Raw genomic sequence first — 15,799 nt, forward strand, 5'->3', positions numbered from 1 at the left:
CAAACCCTGGATGTACTGCAGGCTGAGCGACACAGAGAGAGATGTTTTCTCTGCAGGGACAGCTGGCTGAAAGATGTGAATGCAAAAATCCAGGGCCTGACTTTGTTCATTTCTGCTCACTTGGTTACTTAGTCTATAGATTTCACTTCACCAGGTCTTGCATGCTCTGTTTTTAGTGAGGAGAGAGGATGACAACATTCAATTACCACCCAATGGACATTTTCAGGACTGATTAATGCTCATGGAAGTCTTCAGAGCTGGGAGACACAAACCTTCCTAGTCCATGCCAGGGCGATGAGCTGTGGCCTTCACTCCTGTGTGCTAAGAGATCACACGAACGTCCCCTACCCCACTTCAGGGCAAAGTCAGTGGAAAAGCTTAAATCACCTTGATGCAGGGTTTCAGCTAGCTATGCTTATTCTGCACTGGGACATAGCTTGGGAAACATGCTGTAAGTACTCAGGATGTGTTTTTCAGTTTCAGGTCCCTGTGAATTCCCCCAAACTCTTCCAGCAAAAACTTTTGTCCTCTCTTCAGAATCATGTTCACCATACAGTAAACGTGATGGCACTGTCAAACAACAGGCTTTAAAAGACAAGCGTCATGGTCATGTAGTTTCTGCAATGCTTTGTAGTTCACATCTCCTTTTTCTTGCTGGCTCATGTTCTGCTACTCTCTCTGACTTCCCTTCCAACTAAACTATAGACCATCTTTCATTTTTGCCTGGTGCTTGTCCAACTCTTGACAACTTGGCTTTATCCACAAACTTCAAGTTGTTCGTGTTATTGTTCACTCACTTGCACATACATAGCTTCTTTCACATCTCACAAATGGGCCTTATGTAGTTCTTCCATATTCCATTTCCATGTTTCAAAAGTGGCAATATTCAAGTAAGAAACAACAACAGCATTTTCTTCCCAAATTACCAAATCTGTTATCTTCTAAGAAGAGTTGGACCAGCCTTCAAAATTCCGCAATTGCAGTATTTAAGCACAGGAACTACTCTACAATTAGTGAAGTTGTTTTAAGTCACATATGGATTTTTAATACTAATTATTAATACTAGTATTTTCCTTATTTTTATGAATCACTTGAACAATTCTTCAGAAGAGGAGGCCCATGCATGATGGTATAACACACAGGACAACAAAACCACTACACCCTTCTTTGTGTCAACATAAAAGAGGCCAGATTAACAGTGTACTAGAACACTACTTCACATTTTCAGAACAAGAATATTCGTAGCATCTGTGCCAAAACCAACACTTCCTTCCACTCAGAAATGCAATAAATTTACAAAACTGCAAGGAACAAGCCAGTAATCTTCAGACACATTGAATACATTTACAGGAAAGGAAATACAGAGCCAGTTTTGAGCTATTACCAATGAAATGAATTATAACACATTATATATGTGTACTTTAAATGTGCCCAATTTCTTGGCAATTAATTGTTTGGTGTTTTTACTGCTTGTCTCACAAAGACAGCCAGTATCTAACAATCATTCCCCACCAGCTTATAATGACTTTAAGTGGTTACAAGTCAAACTGCTTGACTGTACCCCACTGAATCTACGTGTTTCATAAAGACGAAATGAAAGTGTCAGTTCTTTGATTACTCACAGGATTTGGGGAGGGGGTGAATGGAGTGGGAGTGTTTAAAGAAAAAAGCCCCCAGGAGATTAGTTCTCAGCCTGGCTGACTTTATATTGCTTGTTATGACAGGTAAGCTTCAGGTAAGTTGGTCTCTGGGGGCTATAAGCAAGGAAAACATACAAGATAAAAGTCACAAAGCTGACACTCCCTTCCTATTTGCAGCTGCATCATGTTTTTGCCTCAGGATGCTACTGCGTTGGTTAACATCGCCTGCTTGGCAGCCAAATATTAGAAATCTCCATGCGTCCATTAAACAACAGAGGCTGGAGACCTACAAGCCACACTGAGGTTTACCAGAGCCTCATGGGTCGCAAAGTGCTGGTTAGGAATAAGTATCTCAGGCCTCTCACTCGCTATAGTATCTGCAAAAACTGGCTAGGGGCATATTAGGACGTAACTGGGGCCTACAGCATTGTGACTCCTCCATGAACTGCTGTGCCTTTTGGCATCGGTGCAACAACACACATCGACATAGATTAGGATCTGGGATACATCAGCAGAGGCAGCAGCTTGCTGAGGACAAAGACAAGGACACTGGCACACAGAGCTAGCTTCCCAGACCCAATTTCACTCCCGCTAAGTGCTATTTTATGTAGCTCAGGTAGCTACCAAACACAGGCTTGGATCCAGACCGCTTTCTGTTGCCTGTGTCTGTAGTTGCCTTGACCACCGTTTTCTGCTGGTTTGGGCAGTGAGAGTGTAGACATCTCGCAACACGAATTAAAAAGCACATTTGCAGGGAGGGGTGCAGGTTAAGCTCTAGGAACAGGACTGGCCTTCCTGAGAGCTTGCAGTGGTAGGACAGCGGTACCACAGCCTGGTTCTGTTCAAGGAAACATCACGCAGATTCGCTGGTAGCCAATTATTGGAACCGGGAAGGGAAGAGGCAACACACACTTTGCTGTTTACATCTTTTCAATAAAACTTCATTTTCATAAGGGTATCGTTGTCACAGGCTTTTGTATAAATAGTCAGACCTGCCAAGTAGCAGCGTTATCACAAGTTCACAGTATTATATAGAAGCGTGGCGTCCAACTCACAGATAGCCAATCACCACAAACCAGACAGTAAGTCAGTACTTTCACATTTTTTCCTCATTTCACTTGCATGCAACCTGCCTGCATATCCCTGGCTACCATACAAAATGGCAGTGCAGCCGAGATCCTCATTTCTCCCTAGCTTTTCTTCCCCACTTGCACTGATCATAACGGCTGTTCAAAGCAGTGAGAAAACACAAAGGTAAACAGGACTTTCACTTTGGACAGAGACATTGTTTCCAGATGCCTGAAAACCAGAACAAATTCGTTCCTACGCAGTAGCCTTGTATAAAGGCTGTGAGCAACTCCAGTCTGAAATCAAATTCCCTACTAACAAGCCTCCACGTGATGGAGGGAGGTATCTGCATCATCTGTATAGACTATTAGTCCAAAACACCGTATGGATTGCAAATAGGCAAGGCTAAATTGATTCACAAAGTGTAATGTTATAACCCAGCTCAGAAAATAGAAAAACAGCATCAAAAACAACAAGAGGTACCCCGGCAAACTTCCACCTCTTTTTTTCCTTTATGCCTAGCACCGGCCCTGCCCAGACACACTCAGATGAAAATCCCTCTATCACACTGTCGCGGATCCCATCAGAAAGAGCAGAGGATCAGGAATCCCACTAGAGAAGGCAACGACGGGACTCTTCAAAAAGCACTCCTCCTCCATATGGGGCTGAATGGCACCTGGTTTGGGCATTTTTGTGGATCAGAAATGTCTTTCTAGCCATTGCTACAAGTGAAAAACTACAGGCAAAAGTAAATTCCAGAAGCAGGCTAAGTATTGGCTGAAGTATTTGTAAATAATGCGTCTGTGATTGCTCCAAAGCATTAAATGCACTCTATTTTTTAATCATCGTGTTCTAAAAGAACTAAAGCAAAAAAAAAATAAATCCCAACCCAGCAGTGATTCAGAAGTACTTTTCAGAAATGTTACCACATCTTCATTTTTAACCCTAGAAATGCATCATTGTCCAAAACACCTAAAGGATAACTTTAAGTAGGTAAAAACACATGAAGTAAGGTATTAACATTAAAGCATTTCCTGCTTTTAATAGGTGGGTCTGTGATAGGGCTCAAGCACTGTCAAGGACTTGGGAGATCTTTTTTTTCTCCTTCTGGAGGTGTCTTAGGCCCACTGAGCGATTTCAGGTAAGCTGTCCTGCTTCCTCAGCCTCAGTCTTCCCATTTGAATCAGGGAATATTATGAAAACAACTGGAAAGTATTTTGGAACCTGTAATTAAAAAATGACATCTAAGAACATTATTATCCATGAGCAGTAAGAAAGCTGAGGAAGAGGATCTAGGAAGGAAGGACAACTGATCCAAGGGGCGGCTAAGATCTTACAGAGTGGGATCAGTTTGCAGCGTGCCTTAGCACAGGGGGCTCAGGAAATGAGAGCTCCTGGGAGCTTCTGGGGGGAAGTATTGGGGTGGTCACCTGGTAACACAACTCCATACTAACACAGTCAGCACGCTGGGCTTCACAGCCCCGCTGGCACTGACCTCCTTGGGGTCAGTTCTCATTCTCATAGCAGATGAGGAAGATGATGGCTAACACTGCAAACAGGTAATTAGCAACTACCAAACATCAGCACATGAAGCCATCTCAGCCACCGTGCCAGAAAAGAAAGGTCATCTCTGCTGGCAGCAAAAGGGACAACTCTTGGTATCCCTGAAGCAGCTTCAGTGTGAGAAGAGGCAACACACTGCCCCATATATAAACAGTGATTCATTTCACATGGTCACACTTGGACCTTCCCTGACAGTGCAAACCAGAACATGGTTTTGGGTACTGAGACCCACATTTACACAGGAGTTTCTATTATTTTGGTGTTTCAACTCACGACACACAAGGACCAACTTTTAAAAGGTCTAAACACAGATCCCATTAGCAATAGGTGAATTTGTGGTTACCCATTCTGTCTGAAAACATGGGCTTTTGGGGCCTTTGACAAGGTATCTAAAATATCCAGTCCCTCAGCCCAAATTCTGGGTCAAACTGCCCACTTAATTAGTCCAAATCCTGGAGCTACTGCATCTTTGGCCCCATCTGACAACCCAGGTAAGATGAGAAAGAGTTGCCCATGCTCAAGATCCAGAAAAACAGAAAAGCTTTGGATGCAAACTTAGCAGAAACTGAAAACAGATTTCCCTTTACATTGCAGTTATAACTCTCCCAGAACTTACAAAAGCATAAAAAAGGAACAAAAAAGGAATAGGATTCCCAGTGCAGTACTGTGAGGATTCAGCCTCAGAGCCCTCAGTCAATTTAAATCTGGGAAAAAAAAAAAAAGCACCAAAGATGATGCTCTCTGCCAAGAATTTCCTCTGAGACTGTGGGCAAGTCATTTAGTGCTTCACCTCAAATGGGACTTGACTCTTCAGCTGAATATCTTGCCTTTCCTTTCTTTAAAGTGCACCAGTAACTGAAATGACCGGCTAACAGGTGTGTTGTGAGTAGCTCAGTGCACTTGTAAATGCTTTGAGATGCCCTGCTGTAAAGTGCAATGATGTCAAAGTTCCTCCACTTTTAAAAGGATGAGAAGCTGGAAGCGAAAAATAAGCTTTATTTTTTTTCCCCCCAGTTAGGAATTATTACTACAGGGGCTTTGTCTGTGCCTTCAGATTTGCAGTGGGCTGAGTCAGGATGAAAATTTAAGGCTGTTGCTGAGTATCTCCATAGGAATTGAAATTCTTGCTCCAGCACAGCATCATCAGTAGGGCTCAGAAGTAGCTACTACTGAGGAGTGCTGCTGGAATAACTTCTCTTCCACAACAAACCCTGATAATCAACTAATTTGTCTGTCAACACCTGGAACTGCTGAAACAAACATCAGTTCTCCATTTCATTTCAGAATTAAGATAAGTTTGCACAGTTAAGGCAATTACAATTTCTCTGCACAGACACAGGTGAAGCTGCTGGTTTCTTGTCAATTAAGAGGAAATCCCATAATGCCAAGAGAGATGAAAAAGAACAGTCTGAGAAACATGTTAACTTTTGACCTATGGTAATTATTTCACTGAGTGCCAAAATCAACAAACAACAGGATCCTGAGAGTAACTGCTTTCATCTCATGGGGTGAGCTGGGTGGGAAATGGTTTTCCTGTGCTGTCGAAGTACATTTTCATGTCCTGGAAAAAAAAAAAAAATCTGGTCTATAACAGGATGAACCCAAGCCTGACAATTTGTGCTCTGTTTCTGCTAAATGTATAAGATGAAAGGAACTCCCACCCATCCCACAGTAAACAGACCCATGGACTACGCACGTACGCAGCTCTTTGCAGATCAGTAGAGGGATCTGGCCCCCGTCTTCAGCTCACCCAACTGAACACATCAGGGCAGGAGGTTCTTGAGACCTGCCCTTTACAGCCTGCTCCTTCCCCTCTACACACTCAGCTGTGCTCCAAAGACTCCATACAGAACTGACAGATGCCCTTCTAGGAACACCTGTAGACATGTTTTTACCATGTCTCATTTTTTGACAAGTCATAACCATGAAAAAAAAAATCACCAGAAGTCTTTTCCACCCCATTGAAAATACCGTTTTCTTTTTTTTTCCTTTAAGTGTTTGCTTTGCAATATGACAATCACGCTTCCACTTGAGGACTCAGCTGTTTGCCAGTACTCTGTGTGGTACTGAATCACCCCAGAACAAACCCAAAAGGAAAAAACGCACAAATCTTATCTTTTGATAAGCTGTTTATCAGAAAGAAGTAATAGCCTTTGCATATGAGAGCTGATAACCCCAAAAAGCACCGAGCCCAAGCCAATGAATGAAGAGAGAGCACTTCAATCAAGTCCTGCCAGGCATAGGATAATCACAGAAGAGGAAGGAAGATGAACAAGGACAGTATGCACTCATCCTTTTCCACGTATCTATGCTGTCTTGCTATCACTGGCCAATTCCTTTTTTCTCTTCACAGTTGCAGAGCACGACAAATAACAAACAAGCTTTAGAAAATTAATCTAAATGCCAGAAAAGTTAGAACTGAGGGAGAGGAGGAGCAACAGATTGCCTGCTGAGTGTTCACAGACAGCTAAGACCTGCTTTGCTGTCCATCTACCCATTACAGTTAGGGGAGGAGACCAAAGCCCAGATTCTCCTCACCAAAATACTTGAACACCCACAGTGGACAGCAAACCCCAGGGAGAGAGCATTACTGCACACAAACATTGCATGTACTGGAAGCTGCTGGAAGGCAGTGGGACACAGAAACACGATTCCTTCTCTCTGGATAGAGCTCTGCTCTGGCTGGTGTGAACATGTATTTGCTGTGATGAGAACTTACAGTTTTATAGGAAGGCCTCAGTCTTGCACTTCACCCAGTGGGAAAGTGCCAACAGGACGTCGGGCTGTTTAAATATTTCAGTTTATATTTCCCTTTCCAAGAGTAAAATCTTTTATTTAAAGTAAATCTTTAAAGAAAAGAGAAAAAAAAAAAAAAAAAAAAAAAGCAGGACATTGGATTGTGCTCATACTGAGTATTGTATTGTACAGTATATTATATTTATTATAATACCCTTTCAGGAAAAATCTTTTATTTGAGTTTTCTGTATCAAACCATTTTCAGCCTACCAGCCCAGCTAAGGCCCTGCTGTAATTCACCAGTATCGTTCCCAGAAAACAGTCCCTCTGAACCCCACATGGGCACATGAAGGGCATGAGAGAGCAGGATCACAACCCCTAAAGGCTGGCGTGTTTGGGGAGAAGAATGGAGCCAACAGGCAAGCGACTTCTCACAGCTGCTTTTGTTTGGCTCACGAGGGATCTGAATGCACTATTGATTCCTTGGCACTAAAACACTAAAACTGTGCGTACAAGACAGGGATCTCCTTCAACTCTAATCTCTAGCAGCTGTCAAAGACTTAAACAGCTTGTCGTTGGCTGGCATGCCAAAATCAATGAAGATTTTAGGATTCCTTGTGTAAGGGGCGATCAGTCTCAATCGGAAGCAACAGGAGCCAGCCCCCACCCTGACTGAGCTGGACCAAGCATCCCAAACTTCGTGACTTATTGAGCTTTCAGGCCACGTCCACACAGCAGATGAGAGAAAATACATAGCTCTGCCCCTCATGAATGTACCTGCCCCAAGGGCTTCTCACTGAGGACGTGCTCTCCCAACATTCCCAATGGGGCTGAACCTGCAGCAGGACTGCTCTTCTGCAAGACCTCCTGAAGGCTCCAGCAGTGTCTGAACCCCATTGCTCTTAAATGGGTGATGACAAACATTTACCAAGGTGACATTGTTATAATCTACACCTTCAGATAACAGCCTCTTACTGCTGCTGATTGGAAATACCATTTTCTGTTAGGGAAATATTCAAGGGTGATGTTCTTTTCTTGTAGTAAAACCTACAAATCCAGCCCAGGTACAGTGCAGTCACATTCTGCGGAGACAATGCGAGCCCCACAACTATGATTTGTCAAAATACAGCCCCCCTCCTGCCAAAATAACCTCAAAATACACTTTTGCACGTAGCAGCTCTGACACATTTTGGTACAGGACGTTTAACAAAAGCTTTTAACCCATACATCTGTTTCCTCACAGCTGTTTCCTCAGTGCCTACCTCGGTACAACCCTAACGTGCTGGCTGCCGGGCGAGACCTTCCGCAAGATTTAGGCATTGGAACGGGCTGCACAGGGAAGTGGTGGAGTCACCATTCCTGGAGATCTTTAAAAGACGTTTAGATGTAGAGCTTAGTGATATGGTTTAGTGGAGGACTGGTTACCTAACCAAAACTGTACTTGAACGTCCCATGAAGAGAAGAAGGAGGGGAGGGGAAGGGGATAAAGGAAGCGTGTTGTACTGTCTCCTAGCAGACAGAACATTCCTACATTAAGAGCAGTGAGAGAATCGAGAATAAAGTTCAGAAGATACAAAGGACTACAATGGGATATGTTTGTTTGTTTGTTTTAAACGAACGCAAGGGAAATAGACGCAGAGGAGAAATGCGTGCAGTGCCGTTTCTGCAGGAAGCCTCAGACCTGGCTGGCACTAACCCAGCCCCTACACCCCATGGCTGCGGGAAGGGACCCCCAGGTCCTTCCTACCTCCAGAAAGCCCCTCCGCAAGTAACCGCGACTCCTCAGTCCCAAACAATAACACTGAGAAGTTCCCCTCGCACGCTCTGCCTTTACTCCCAACAAATCCCGCTCACACCGCGACCCGTCCCGCAGCCAGATGGGCTGGGCGAGGTGCCAGCAACCCTTTCCTCCCCCCTCTTTTTTATTTTTTTTTTATTTTTTTAGTTTCTCCCCGTTTTCCCCCCCTCCCATCAGTTACCCGGGGAGGGTAGGGCAGGGAAGGAGGAGCCCGTGGCCGTGCCGGGCAGAGGGGCTCAGGCGGCTCCGCTACTCACCGCCGTGCGAGGAGGGCTCGGGCAGCGTGGAGACCGAGGTCTGCCCCATGGCTCGGCCGGGAGGCGCCCCGCCGTCACGCCGCCCTCCGGGGGCGCAGCCTCCTCCTCCGCCGCGGCTGCAACCGGGGGACGGGGACGGGGACGGGGACCGGGACCGGGACCGGGGCCGGGGCCGGGGCCGCGCCGCCCGCCGGCGGGCGGGGGGCGGCTGGTCCCGGAGCGGCGGCGGCGGCGGTGTCCCGGTGGCCGCCCCTCATGCTGCCGGGGCACGGCTCCGAGCGGGACGGAGGCTCCGGCGCCGCGCCCACCGCGGCCCCCGCCCCCGGCACCGCCTCGGCCCCGCGGGGGCCCTCCCCGAGGCCGGGACGGCAGCCCCCGGCAGCCAGCGCTGAGAAGGGGCAAAAAGGGACACTGGGATCAGCCGAGGGGGAAGGCGTGGGGCAAAGAGGCATCGTGTAGCACCAGGGCAAAGGGAACAAAGTTTCTAGTTTTCGCTAGTATTTTTCTCTTGCTGGATAATCCGAGCCCTGCTGTGGGCTTAATCCTAGAACAAACAGGTAACTGTTGGCCAATAGAGGAAAAAAAAAAGAAAAACGCACACAAAAACCATCCCAAGTGCTTAGTGGCTACTGCTGCTCAGTACCTAGGAACAAGCACGAAGATGCATCACGCGAGGGCACAGAAAGCTCTTGTGAAGAACACGCCAGAGAACATCTGTTAGTGAGACCTACGCTGAAGTTAGCACGGTTTTGAGTGGCCTGGAAGTCCTAGAGAGGGAGGCTGAGGAGATTTCTGGCCTTCCTGTGTGTTGGTACTGCGATGGTGTTTTGGGAGCTGCAGAACTATGAGGCCCGTGCTCAGGAAGCAAATACAGTAACAGCAGCAGCCGCTTAGCCTGGCATCAGTCATGGCCAGAAGAGTCTTGCAGTCAACTAAAACACAACAAATAGTCAAGAATACAACACCAATCTTCATAGTTTTTTATAGAAAACTAGTCCTGGTAAACAAACGTATTCCCTTGTTGAATGCAATTAACACGTTCAGTTACCAAAAGTACTGGCTTGAGTCTAACGGACTTCCATCAGGTACCTGATTTATTACAAGAGGAAGAAGTGAGGACAACTCCAAATTACTAAAGCACAAACAGATGAAGAACTAGATAAATGAAAAGACCAATTGCTTGCAGGGCACTAACATTTAATGAGGGTGCTTCTGTTGGGGAGCTGTAGGGACTCTCAGTGCTTTCATCGGCCATCTAGAGAGCAATTCTTTCAAACAGCTCTGAAAGGCTAAATAAATCACTCCTGGCAGCAATTTTAGGTGGAGTAAATATTACCAGAGTGATAACAAGGACACGGCAGTCACAGTTATCTGGATTATTTAACGAACTCAGCTCATTCAACCAAGTGAGTTTGAATAGGGTCAGAAGAACAAAATCAGACCTGAAGGACTAAGCAAAACAGCCTGCAGAGCTGTATCTGAGAAAGCTGCTGTGTGTGAGCTGCTGCTGATGCACAGGAAAGGTAATGTTCTCATTTGGATGTGCAAATAGGAAAATGGTAAGTAGAGATACAGTTACATCATTGTGCTTCTTACCAGACAAAAAACAACAACACTATAACACTATACAGTTTCTAGTGCTGCTGTCTGCTGCTTTAGAAAAACCCTGAAGTTAGGAGACAACTCAAAATCCACAAGATGAGATGCAAAGAGCAACAGGTGCTCTCCAGCAAAAGGCTTGGTGTGGATGTGCACAGGAAAGACTGACACAGGTGCTGCATTTCAATATACAAGTGCAAGAAGAGCAAGTATTACAGTGCTCCTGGCAATCCAGGAGCCCCCTACAGAGCACTGCGTTGTAGAAAAGTGGAAGAGACACCTACAGAGACACCAAACTGAGCTATGCAGCAGGAGTTAAGAAAGAGGCTAGAGGAGATGCTCTCATGATCCCTCCTTCCACACAAGGAGAAGCTTCTTAAACAACTGAATCCTAGCACTTCTTTCTCAGAAGATGGTGGGTTTTTGTTTTCCCAACAATTCCCCACATTTATTACCTTGAAAAATGACTTTAAAAGGGTTTGTTTTGAGAAACCTGAATTCTCCCTTTGGAGTTACTTGTAAACAGGAACATAAAAGTGCTCCTGTCTGCCTCCAGTGGATCTCATTAATTCTATCAAAGGAATTTGTGTTCCCCTACCCAGTTTACAATGCAAATGTATAGATCATCTGTCTACAATGATTCCTGTGAAGGTAATAAACTCCTCAAAATCTATTCATAAGCACATAAAACGGGTATAGCTATCACATTCTCCAGTCCAGGTGAATTAAATGTCAGTACTTTTCCCCCCCAAAAAAAAATAATTGATGGTTGTGACTTTCTTTTATATAACTCCTTTGCAGCCATCTCATTGCAAGGGTCCTGTCACCACCATACATCAGTGGTGCTTAGTGGTACGTCACAGAACTACTCAGGTAGGATTACTACTCTACAAAGTCAGGGAGTTCAATTCCAGTTTAGGGAAGATAAACATGAATTTATAATGCTAACAGGTTGTAGGCATATCATATAGAATAAGAAAATGAAGCTTCTGATTATAAAACTTACCAAAAGAGCAAGTTTTCAACAAGAAATAATTTACTTGCATTAGCACATTTAAAGGTGTTATTAAGGAGATTTATATTTGTGAGGGACAAGGTGCTGGGAGCATCCAGCACTATCTCCATAGATCCTTTATTCAGCCTTTGCAAAGTGGGCAATAGCAAACACTCTCTCTTGTTTCCAAATAGGGAATACTAGTTAAATATGAAATATTCATTAAAAAATAAAATATTTTAAATAGCACTGATCTATAGAACATTTACATGTATGTCTCTTTCTGCTTTATGTCCTGCCTAGAGATGCAAACAAGTAATATATTTGTTGGGCTACTCAAGTTACAGTCATTAGTGATCTTAAATTGGGGAAAAAACAGCACTTTTCTGCTTAAATCTTGCTTTTTAAGGTGTTAGATTTAAGAATTCACCTTATGACTCACTAATGAGAGGGTACCCTGAATCCTCAACAGTGTATGAGAAGACATCTACCAGTATCAACTATGAAAGAAACTGGACAGTCAATTATATATTACATTTCTCATATGTAGAGCTATATTTCTGCAATTGCCTCCACACAGAAGAGATTCTAGCATCCTACTGACATTCCCCTATGAGCATCTACACACAAAAAAAATACATTTAGTACTCAGTTGTCTAGAGACTTTCAATCTACAGTATGTTAGAGATATTTTAATCTGTGCAGCAAATTTCTTGCCATGTAGTTGGCTTTCAGAAAAGTTAAGTTTACTATATTACAATATATATGTCAATATATATTGTACATATATATATAATATATACATAATATACATAATATATATCAATAACAATTGATTCTAGCAGAGATTTGAGATTGCAATTAATACATCTGTATGAATGCACTTTTTTTTCTCTTTTTTTTTTAGGATTTATGTGATTTATTTATGAGGTGTTTGGATGTTTTTTCCTCTTCATCTTTAAAAAACAAATGAGAAGAGACACAAATGGACTACCCGGTCATTTGTAGTTGTAATGGTCTTTATAAAACTGTGGTTTCTTGAAGTCCAGACATACACGCAAAGCTAAGAATGTCCCAAAAGATAAAAGTGAGTATTTCAAGATTAAAATTTCCACTTTAATTTTAGCCAGGGCTAATCTTGTGCTGAAGGAAATGCTGCAAGAAGATGTTGAAACATGGACATGTATTCCAGCCAGGTGGGGAAGCTGAGGTTCACCTGATGGGTGGCACAGGTGCCAGTAAGTGGTGCCCAACTGCCCTGACACAATGCTCACATAAATGTGGTCAGTGGATGTGGTGTCCTATTTAGGTTTTGGTGTCAGAACTGTGGTTATCTGATTGCATCGTGCTACCTGCACCTTTCTTCCCTTCTTGTCCCAGGTTATTGTGTTGGGTACCATAGGAAATTCTGTTAAACTCTGTACTTGCTCAGATCTTCCACCAAAAGAGGAAGAATAGCTTCTTAGTGAACTTCAGAAGGTTTGTAGAACACAAACACTGCACATTGTATAAATGGCTAGCATGAGATGTCTGTACTGGAGAGAATGTAAAATTTCAAAATAGTTCCCAAGGGAGACTGAAATAATGCACAGCTTTTAACCTCTCTCACACATCAAAGAACAAACTCCATCCCATCGGTAAAGCTTCAAAGAGGGCTGTATTTCAGTGGGCTTATTATACTGGAATGCCTGATGGTAATGCATGACCTACAACATGTAGGATGCCATTGTCCCATCTTTAGAGCTCTGTAGGATCACATTCAGTAAAGAGGCATTTTAAAAAAGTGAATTTATATTTCTCTTCCTTCAGTTACTGAGATTAAGTTATGGCACTAAACATAACAGAAGCTCTAAGGAGAGGACACCATGTTTAACCATAGGACTCAGAATGCAGGACTGGCAAAAGCATTCCAACTTGTAAGAGGAAAAAAATATTAATTAAAATACAAATATGAAATAAAATTATATGCAGAGCTGGTAGAATAGGAGCAGCACTGCATCCTACAGACTGGAGAACTGTATAATTAAGTGAACAAAGCAAAGGTTATGACATGAGCAAACATGAACAAGAAGATAAAAATTTTTTTTAGTCATGGTTCACACTAAGGTTTATAATAAGGACGATGAATTTGTGCCTGCCTGTAGAGAGCTTGTAGCTACAAACGGGAAGAGTGGAAAGGGCACTGCACGAGCCTGTTTGCTCAAGACCAGAACATCGACTGGATGTCGTTCTTAAACAGGCGCTGTCAAAATAAAATAACCCTAGATTGTTCTCTCACTTGGAAATAATTTTTAAAAAATATTTTTAAAATATGGTAAAATGCTTGTCCTTTTTTATATTGAATAACCATTCGATAGCAATTCTGTGTCCTTGCAGTGTCACCTCCCATTTCCTATACACAAATACAGCACAAAAAGAGTTTGAAGTCTCTTTTTAAAAAGAGGCCATTGTGTCCGAGTGATCATCACCAATCTGTGGCTTCCCCTTCCCCCCTCAAAACAACCCCACATACATACTTTCTGCATAGTCGAATGAAAGGGAGCTATGCAGAGCAGCTAGCTGAGAGGAACCTCTGTAGTTCAGTCTTTAAATTTGGAAGCTAGGGGTTCAAAGCCTTAGGCCAATGCAATTAATATGCTAATGAGGACTATTCTGATTAAAACAAATAGCGGGCATTCCTTGGATGAGATCTGCTTGTACAGCAGTAAGGCTGCGCTGGTTGACAAGTAGGCTGGCCGTTACCTATGAGAGATCTGAGGGGCTGAGACTTTTATCAGTATTCAGGTGACCTTGACTCTGTTTCAGTGTCTCCTCGTATTTGTCCTCCCCAGCTTGTTGCCATCGCAAGCACAGCTGGGCAAACCTATCCGTGGCAATTTGGCCCAGTCAGTTTTTCTTTCTGCTCGCAAATCATCTGCAAATAGGCTGTGCATTTACGAACGCATTTGCTAGCCTAAATTATTCACCAAACACTTTGTAAGCAAATTTCAGGCCGTGGTTAATCACGTAAACAATTCATTGCCACGGCAGCTCAATAATTTATTATACGGGCCGTGTGCTGGGTACCCTCGGCTATGTGGCCCTGATGATGCTCTCTGACTCGGTGCTGTCTGTACCTAGAGGGAACTTTCACAATAGCTGCATCAATATGATTTTAAATGGTCAGTGATGAATGCTTATAGATCTATCCATGTGATTGTCAAAAAAAAAAAAAAAAAAAAAAAAAAAAAGGAAAACAGAAAGAGCATGTTCCCGGCACAGATGTTTCTGGAGGCATGGAAAGTGAATGTGCTTGCCTTCTGCATGCACCGTGCTCCTTGGCTTCGGAAACTGCCCTGCTCTCCTGCTGCGCCTCCTTCTAATAGCTTCTACATGCTTTCCCTCCATCCCTGTTACTTCCCACAGTGTCTTTACAATGTTTTCCTTCTTTAATGTTCTTTAAGAGCAAATTCTAAATTCTATGACATTTCTTTATTCTGTGTTTGTTGCCAATCTTTTTGTTTTTTTCCCTCTTGAAAATATGTGAAGTCAGTTGCTGTTTTGGAAACCTGACCTACACAGGAACCTTCCATTACTCACAGACCCAGAGTATTTCAACATTTACTTGGGGCATTATTACTTTCACATCTACCATTTTAGGTGTTACTGGCTGCCTAAAGCCTTATGACACAAGTAGCAGGAGAGGTGTAATCTAGGTTTTAGAGAATGTCTTAGCCCAATTGTGCAAGATGTGATCAAATGAATTGTGCAAGATGTGATCAAAAAGGTGATCAAATGAACAGTTCAGATAATGATTAATTAGGCCCTTATGACACCAGCAGAGTTGTGTAGGTTTTATTTATTTATTTATTTATTTATTGGATCTTACTGAAAAGTAATACTCTATTAAAATGTGTTCTCAGGGCTCAGATTTTGTTTTATTGTTTAAACAAGACCAAAGCACTGTGCTGTGCCCGCAGAGAGAAAAAAATAAAAATAAAAAAAATGCTAGCTTCTGTCTTTGCTTAAAGCACAAAGGGGAACTGACATACTGGATCCCGTTGTGTCCTAACCCTATACCAGATATTCCTGAAAAAAAGACGAACCCCGAAGAGATGCCCCATGATGCATTATCCAAAGTCTGTAAGGTCTCACCCAGATACTT

General features: G+C 43.2%; 1 protein-coding gene across 4 annotated transcripts in view; it reads right to left on the bottom strand.

The window, feature by feature from the left end:
- The window catches only part of PHACTR2 (phosphatase and actin regulator 2), a 135,463-nt gene that overhangs the window by 71,424 nt on the left and 48,240 nt on the right, over window positions 1-15,799 (bottom strand). The window contains exon 1 of one of the 4 annotated variants that reach the window (XM_084515858.1): window positions 9,063-9,322. The exons of the other annotated variants lie outside the window; for them this stretch is intronic. Coding sequence (XP_084371984.1) covers window positions 9,063-9,111 — 49 coding nt within the window. The 5' untranslated portion in view covers window positions 9,112-9,322. Of the gene's footprint in view, window positions 1-9,062; window positions 9,323-15,799 lie in introns of those variants that run through there. 4 annotated transcript variants of the gene reach the window in all.

The sequence above is a fragment of the Aythya ferina genome (genome assembly GCF_964211825.1).
Source record: "Aythya ferina genome assembly, chromosome: 3".
Taxonomy (NCBI): Eukaryota; Metazoa; Chordata; class Aves; order Anseriformes; family Anatidae; genus Aythya; species Aythya ferina.